Source organism: Trematomus bernacchii, unplaced genomic scaffold (assembly GCF_902827165.1).
Source record: "Trematomus bernacchii unplaced genomic scaffold, fTreBer1.1, whole genome shotgun sequence".
In the NCBI taxonomy this organism is placed as follows: Eukaryota; Metazoa; Chordata; class Actinopteri; order Perciformes; family Nototheniidae; genus Trematomus; species Trematomus bernacchii.
In genome coordinates this window covers 1,276,354-1,285,090 of record NW_022987592.1, presented here as the reverse complement: position 1 = coordinate 1,285,090, position 8,737 = coordinate 1,276,354, and the positions used below count along the sequence as shown (strand labels likewise).

At 41.1% G+C, this 8,737-nt stretch overlaps 1 protein-coding gene across 1 annotated transcript in view; it reads right to left on the bottom strand.

Moving 5' to 3' along the window:
- Positions 1-795: 795 nt before the first annotated feature.
- The window catches only part of LOC117481471 (myelin transcription factor 1-like), a 45,381-nt gene continuing 37,439 nt past the window's right edge, over positions 796-8,737 (bottom strand). The window contains 6 exon segments of the mRNA XM_034129161.1: positions 796-1,850; positions 5,474-5,617; positions 5,810-5,913; positions 6,088-6,179; positions 6,956-7,177; positions 8,573-8,656. Of these exon segments, the coding sequence (XP_033985052.1) occupies positions 1,707-1,850; positions 5,474-5,617; positions 5,810-5,913; positions 6,088-6,179; positions 6,956-7,177; positions 8,573-8,656 (790 nt within the window). The 3' untranslated portion in view covers positions 796-1,706.

The following is an 8,737-nucleotide window of genomic DNA, read 5'->3' as shown; positions in this document are numbered from 1 at the left end:
TTATTCTTATCTTCTTATCAAATTTCTCCTAAGGGAGACAATAAAGCTCTATCTATCTATCACTCTCTCTCTCTCTCTCTCCCTCTCACAGAGGCTGTGTGCTCCTCCGTGGCGATGACGGCTTGCGTTAAAAAATATTAATAAACATATTTGTAAAGTGGGGGGACACAAACTAAGAGTGTATGGTGAATGCTTCATTAATGGGCCACTTCTGAATACTTTCCTTTACACCAAGTGATTAACCTAACATTTAGCATGGGTTATTAATGTTATTTATTTGAATGAGTGTTACATTTTCTCCCACAATGTGGTGTGTATGCAGTGGCATGGTGGTATTCAACCCTCCTCAGAAAACGTGTTGGGCTTATACTTTACATTGAGATTTTGTTTTGTTTATACCGTCAGAAATCCCTCTGAACAGTTTTAGCTGCGAGATACTTACCACAAAACACTTCAAACTGTTACCGCAGCAAAAGATGGCTGTACCAAATATTAATGTTTACAATCTGAATACTTTGGCAAGCAGCATTTTCCGTTTTTTCTTTTAAAGGTCTGCTGACGAATAATTCATATTGGCATTCAAAATATACTGTTACATCCCCCATGGATAAACAGGAAATAACAAGGAGACATCATTGGAAACAAAGAGAAGTTGCAAGTTCATGCTATACATATTCTGACTGGAAGATTTTTGGTTGAAGTATCACTTGTGATCCAGAAAGAGCTCCTTCATTTCAAGGGGGATGGATACTTTTGAAAGCCTGTGTATATTGAGTCAATATAAACATACATCAGTCACGTTTACTGTGGGTTAACCTTTATTTCAAAAGCAACCCAAAGACTAATCCATACACAGCCATCAGTAACACTTAGACAATACAAAATAAATATTCACCATCACTTTGTTCTTCATCACCAAATAAATACCAAATATGTGCAGCTCAATTTTCCCAGTGTATTGCAATGTACTCAAAATAGTTTGTGAAAATAAAAAGGAAAATCATATAAACGGAAGCACTCAAAAAAAATCTTTAGAAAATTATTAAAAAACTTTTAGTTACAAAATATTTGCACTTAAAAAGATCCCAGTATTTTAAATAAATAAGATATATAAAACAATTCATAGTTGATATCTTAAAATATTTCCTCATTGTTCAACAATGCAGAGGAAATGATTCCCTTCTCTTGGTTACCATTTCAATATTCTCAGGTAGCATTTTAAAATTAAAAAAGTGAATAAATAAATAAATAATGAATAATAAATAGGCTAACATAAAGAATAATACAGCAGACATGAATGAATACGTTATTAAACCAACATTTGCAAAGGACTTAAATAGTTACACAGCAATATTAAGAATGAATCTACAAACTAGTCCTGGAGGTGCAACAACACTATGCTCATATAGAATACTATCAACATTAATGAGTGCTGGGATATGTTCACTAACTAAGAGGATGTGCTCAGCTCAGGCTCATACTGCATTCCTGACCCTCTGCACTGAGTGCCTGTACCTGGAGAAGCCCTGCTCACACTATGTGTTGACGCTCATACCATCATAAAGCAACATGCAAACATCAAACTAATGCAAAGAACAGCTGACGAAGCTCCAAATGAGAATAATTAATTACATACATAATCTAAAGGTTTGGAAAGAAAGATGGATGTAGTCGCTTTGATGTCCCGCCGCCTGTCCTCCTGTCCGTCACACCTCGATGCCCTTCACCGCCTGGTTGATGGACTCCAGCAGAGCCCGGTTCTCAGGGTTCTGGTAGCAGTCTTTATTGGTGAACATGTGGGTCAGGGTTTCCACATAGCTGTCAAAGTTCTGCTCCGACACAGGCTCCTGCTGGAACCAAGCAAGGTCAGAGGTCACCAAAGACAAATCATATCCAAATGTCTCAGGCAGTGAGTCTTGAGTTTGAGTTGCACACTTCCACTTATCACTCAGAACAATGCAACACTAGCTCTGTTGTCACTAGCAAAGCGCACCGTGGACTGTGGAACATTTGACAGAAACCTCCACCTCGGTGCTCCACTCAGCGAGTCAAGCTAGCTATAGCAGTTCTTTGTAATATATGTGTATAAAAATGATTTAAAAGAAGTTATATCCAAGCCCAGGTCCATTTGAATTGGCCCTCAGCTAATTGTAAAAGTATAATGAAATATGACCCACACCTGAAACTCGTGCTTCACTTATAATGTTCTTCTTAAATATATCTAAACATATATGACACAGTATTCATGTGTTAATAAGCCACTTTTTTTGATGATAATATTTTCCAACAAATGTTATTTGATCAAAAAAGCCCAATAACTTATCTGCATAACAAGAAGTAAACCCTTCCTATTTTCCCCGGTTGCCCCCCCCCCCCCCCCACTTTATAGGGGGCTGTGAAGGGAGAGGCAGTCTCAGGCTGCTGTTTAAGGGATGAGCTGCCAACATGAAATGAATGAAACTCTCTGGAGAGCTGTATGTTTTTCTGTGACTCAGTGAATAAAGCTTGGACACCTGTGCTAGCCCATTGAAGAAGGTGCTATTTTTAAGATCATGATGCTTTGGTTTTTTAGAGTTCTTTTAAAGGATTGTTATTAGAAGCTGAGCAGATGAGTTTCTGAGCTGAAGGGTTTATCCACCTCAGTTTGAGCTACAGCTTTATGGTCTCCATTCATCATCTGTCCGTTTCTGAAGGCTCCTGCACTGATACTTTGTGAGAACTGCCGCTCAGAACTGTGCTTGGATGCCATTCCTTCTAAGCTTACTTAGTATGACTCGACATTTACTGAGAGTAATCTAATATTTGATATGCCGTAGACCCTGTCAACACACATGCTATGTCCAGGGTTCACTGATTTCCTCTGCTGTTAAATAGATGAAAATATCCTTCTTAGGGCTGTGATTCTTTTTTGGACAGCAATCCTTACTTGATTGTCAAATACATTGGACAAAATTCAGAAAAATAATAAGACCTTGCAAGTATTTCACTTTTTCGTTCTAATGTTGCATTGTAAAATCTCAAAGAAATTGGTAATATACATTTATTTTTAAAGGAGAGGTGTCATGCTTTTCTGGTTATTACCCATCCCCTTGTGTGTTATGAAGGTTTGTATGCATGTAAACGGTGTGCAGAGTCAAAACCCTCAAAGTACACCCTGTAGCGAGTAAAACTCTAACACAGAAAATACCTCCCCAAAACGCCTCGTTGGAGATACGTCACTGTCCATTTGATTCTTCCGGGTACGGCATGATGTCATGCGGTACCCGGAACAAAATGGACCAATCCCGAAGAGCTATGGCCACACCCAGCGGCGCTGGCCGCACCCTCTGCCAGCCTAACATTTACTGTTGGAAGCTCTGGTTCAGTTCACAATCGATCCAGTCATGCCAATGCCAAGGACCTGTTTCCTGAAATGTGAGGAGAAATCTGAACTGTTTGTCCTACCGACGGAAGAACCACGACGAAGTCAGTGGTTGAAATGTCTTTTTAACACTGTTCCTTCAGAGGTTCGAAGAACGTTACTGTGTGCGCGGCATTTCACAGACGAAAGCTTCCAAAACATTGCCCAGTTTGAGGCCGGATATGCACAGCATTTGAAACTGAAGGACGATGCTATTCCTAGTTTGTTTGGACCGTTTGGAGCAGGGGAAGATTCGGGTACACAACCTGTAAGTTTGCATTGTTATTTGTGTATTTATCAAACAAGACTCTTTAAATGTGTAAACGTGTGTCGGACTGCTAAGCCATTGACACAGTGCTAACCGTGCTAACTAAGTTGCTAGCGTTTCCATATATCAACTCTAATATCAGCAGATGGCCTTACATACATGTATCTCATAGCAGGAGAATGTCTGCATTCACACACGAAATACTCATAGACAGTATACTCCGGGTGATTTACCGTACGGTCAGTCGCGAAACGTAATTACATTATAGCTGTCGTTCCTAGCGTGTATGCTACCGAGCTAAAAAACGGAGCTAGACATGAGTTTGCTCGGGAAAACATTGTTGTTATGCCAGCTACAATGAATGTAGCAGACTACCCGTATAAGATTGCAATTCTAAACATGTTCTTGCTAGCCTAATATGAATCACTAGCTTTTGTTCATAGTGGTTTTATTACACTAAACAAGCCCAGCTTACTGGGCTAACGACGTTGCTAGCGTTTAAATATATCAACTACAATGTCAGCAGATGGCCTTACATGTTTGTCATGGCAGGAGAATGTCTGCATTCACACACGGAATACTCATACAGTATACTCCGGGTGATTTACCGTACGGTCAGTACATTACAGTTGGCTTTTCTCCGAGCTACGCTGATAGCATGTATAGCTAACGAGGCTAGCTATACATGCTAGCGGAAAACAATGTATTCATGCCAGTTACAATGAATGACCGAACGTAGCAGACTACGCGTATAAGATTGCAATTATAAACACGTTATTGCTAGCCTAATATGAACCACTAGCTTTTGTTCATAGTAGTTTTATTACACTACATTATAGTTGCCGTTCCTCCGAGCCACCGTTCATATCGTGTTTGCTACCAAGGTAAACAACTAGGTTAGCATATTAGCTGGCAAGCTTACTGTGTTGATTATATAGATGGATTAGATAGATCCACACTCCTACCACAACTACTACTAACAAATCTAAAACAACTAAGTTTCTCTAATATTTTGTGATTTGCATTTGATTTCGTCCAGCCAGATCCTGCCGGACAATACATGACGGGACTACCACACTGATGCATCGTCCTAAAAAGCCCCGGCTGCGATAGGCAAGATGCCGACAACGGGGAGGAATTGATGATATACCGTGTATATATGTATATTTATGTTCATTTTGTACATTTCTAAAAATAAAGTTGAATGGAAATACTTAGTAGGCCTATCCTTTCTTCCCTGAATTATTTGCTCCTATAACATATCATTCATATATAGCAAACCATGATTTGATTTCTCATCAAACAGTAGTAGTTTATTACAGGTAAAAATAACTTACTCTTCTATAACAACAGTTGTAGGTACAGTTCGGTTAGTTAGCGTATAAAATATACGGCTGTACCGACGCCATTATAAGACTGATGTTCCGCTCAGATCGAGCTGAAAAAAGCACTGTTAGACATGGGCGGAGCCTCTCTGGTGGTTGACTAATCAGAACAGAGTGGCCGAGCTGACCAATCGGAGCACACTAGGCTCACAGGGAGGGGGGGGCAAGAGCTCCAACGAGTCGTTTAGTGGAGAGAGTGAATACTGCTGAATACACATGCTTTACAGAGATGCTGTATGCGAAACCAATGTGAGTTTGGAAAATTGCACAGTATAAATCTATTTTAGTATACCTCAACAATGTAATTATGATCAGTGGAAATGGCCATGACACCTGTCCTTTAAAACATTGACCAAATGCCTCCTGCAGAGCCAAACAGTGGAAAGGTTTCTTCTAACGTGTCATTGTGCAGATGCTCACCATGGCGGGCAGGCGGATGTTGGCCAGGCTGCGGATCAGGGCCTGACTCAGGCCGGACAGCTCCAGGAACAAGGCCTCGTTCCTCTCCTCGATATGTTTGTTCTCCTCCTCCATGCTCTTTAGGTTGTTCTCCATTGAAGAGATCTGAAACACAGACACATACACAACCTGAAGAAGAGAGCTTGACAATAAAACCGGAAATGTAAATGATAATAATAATAATGTAGGAAAACGTTTGTGGCTGCAGGGTATTTTTCAGGTAAGTCCACTGAAGAAGCTGCAGTGAGTGACAGCTTCACCATGTCCAGCGGCTCCCTGCAGACAGCTGGGCCTCACCTGAGTGTGTAGGTTCATCATGTCAGCCTCCATCTCACCGTTGGACTCGCTCAGCTCGTTGATCTCCTGGTTGAGCTGCTTGATGTCCTCATCGTTGTCCAGAACTGAGAACACAACACACAGTCAGCAAACAGGAATTCACCTGCCAGACCTTCCTCTGGCAGCCGCACATCTCTATTATCACTAATATGTGTAGTGCACAACTTGTAGTGGCACATCTATAAATATTGGTATTGGTAGTAATGATAGCATTTTGGGACACAAGAAAAGTCTCTTACCATCGCTGGCTCTGAACTTGGCGGTGATGTACTCGTCTCCGGGTAACTTGGCTCTCTTCTTGTTGGCCGACGCTCTGGGACAACCTGACAGACTGAGAGGAGCAGCTGATCAGGACCAAGAGCACTGACATTATGAACACTAGGCTCATGAAGGACTCATTATTTGTAGGGATATAGAAGAAGCCGCAGTAAACCTGTCTCTAGGGCCCCCGTGCACCAAAGAGCCTGTGGTGTTTTTATAGAGATTCTATGTTCTGCTCTTTATCGCGTTTTGAGGGTCTTAAAGAGCTCACATCTCACTTGAAACAATTAGCACAGACGTTAGTACTGAAGAGAATTGTAGCAGTGCTTGTTTTTGGCCAGCATGTTTTTAAGCGCCCTTTACTGAGGGTAGTGCAGAAATCACATATAGTTACTCTGATACTCAGTTTGGCACCTGAGACTTTCTCAGTGGCGCATGAAGAAAAAATGGCCTGGCTCTCGAGAACTGAAGTATCGGGATTATCTGGGGTTAGGTAAATAGAGCGTGCATTTCCCGACGCTGGTCTTGGCTCAATCAATTGCATGGAGAGAAAAAAAGGGATTTACTGACGTCTCTTTACCAATTCTAAGTCAATGGAAAAGGTATTTTTGGGGTTAATGGTACCACCTGACTGACACGGTAAGGCAGTACCACCGTTTGGACACTACCAACATATTCTTTGATGCCCGGCTCACTTCCAGAAGGTTTCCTGTATTTTTAGCATACTTTTACAACTTCTCTAGAGTAGGTAAGAAAGATCAGGTTGATGAGTACGAGAAATACCTGCAACAGTTTGAAATGATTGCACTTTGAGATGACACTGTGGACTCTCAGATGGGGGGGTACCTGCGGTGCGTCAGGAAGCTGCCGTTGGCGTGGCCCGAGCCGTCGCAGCCTGGCGTCGGGCAGGTCGGGCCCTCCGTCTTGAAGGCCTTCCAGGAGAAGGGAGTGCCGTTAAGAAGACCCTCCTTCTGCCGGCGCGCGGCCAGCGGACAGCCGTAGGCACTGCGGTGGGTGGCGTACTTCCCACTGATGTGGCCCAGACTGTCACAGCCAGGAACCGGACACCTGGAGACAGAGAGCTCCGTGTCACTGCCTCCTCTTTCACTGAGCAGAGGGGGAAAGGTGGGCCCACACTGACACGTCAATACATGTGGTGTTTAGTCTTAGAATTATAATCAGAGGTGGGAGAAGTACTCAGATGTTATACTTGAGTAAAAGTCGAAGTACCAGAGTGTAGAAATACTCTGTTACAGTAAAAGAAGAAGTACCATAGTGTAGGAATACTCTGTTACAGTACAAGTCCTGCATTCAAAATGTTACTCAAGTAAAAGTAGAAAAGTATTATCATCAAAATATAGTTAAAGTAGCGACAGTAAAAGCAGTCATTGTACAGATTGGTCCATTTCAGAATAATATATATGATATGTTTTATAATGATTGATCATGAAAGTGTTCTCAAAGCTGGTAAAGGTGCAGCTAGTTTGAATGACTTTGTAATTTACTCCAGGTACTTAGTTACTGTAAAGTAACCAAAGGTATTAAATACATGTAGTGGAGAAAAAAGTAGCCCCTCCATGGGGTGGAACAATTGAAATACTCAAGAAAGTACTAGTATCTTAAAATTGTACTTAAATACGGTTCTTGAGTAAATTAATTCAGTTACTTTACACCTCTGATTATTATAGAAATCTGTGATTCAGTAAACGTCAGCAATCGTAGTCCAGATCAATGTGCAACATGTAATAATGATCAGGGAACACTGTTCCACTGCTGGGAAGATGTTCTGGCCACATTATCACAAATAGATTCAGCCACTCTTCCAGAATGCCCAAAAGTCTGTATTCTTGGTGTTCTCCCTATGATTCAACAACGTAATGACAACAAGAAAAAACTAAAGCTATAATAGCAGTCTTTGGAAAAAAACCCAAATCACCTCAACCAATCCGTGTTGAGAAAAGCTCTCTCCTTGCCTGGCCCTAGAGACATGGAGCTATGCTGGAAAGGGACAGCCTGAGACCTGCTATATGGGGACATTCTTACATGTTTCCGAAAGGAGCTAGGTACGACCTTGCCAATTAGTAGGCAATCTGATTGGATGTGATGTAGCTTCCTGTCTACCAGCTTTGTTACTTCCTGTTTAAACCTTTTGACAATTTCACATGCCCATTTACATCATTTCTTTAAATGTATGTTGTTTTGAGTTTTCTTTTTTTAATTATTGTTCACTGTCAACATCATATGTATATTTTTGTATGTTATTAATTTAAATATTACTTTTTTTATTGTGACTATGTTGTATTTATGTATTTTAATGTATTTATCTTTGGGGGGTTATACATTTGTGTAATGTCTTTTGTTGGAAAAAACACAATGCCAATAATAATATTTGTCAAAAACAAAGTGAGTAATTGTTGTTAATCACTTAATTATACTTCTAACAGTAGAGCTACTGCTGCTCACCTCAACAGCTCAGAGTCCTCCTTGTCATCCTTGGTGGGGGTTAGTTTAACCCCCCCCTTCTTGGCTCTGGGGCATCCGGACAGACTGCAGAGAGGAAGAGAGAGAGTCACAGTGGGTCAGAGAGAGAGAGAGAGGGCAGATAGATAGACAGATATATAGAGAGAT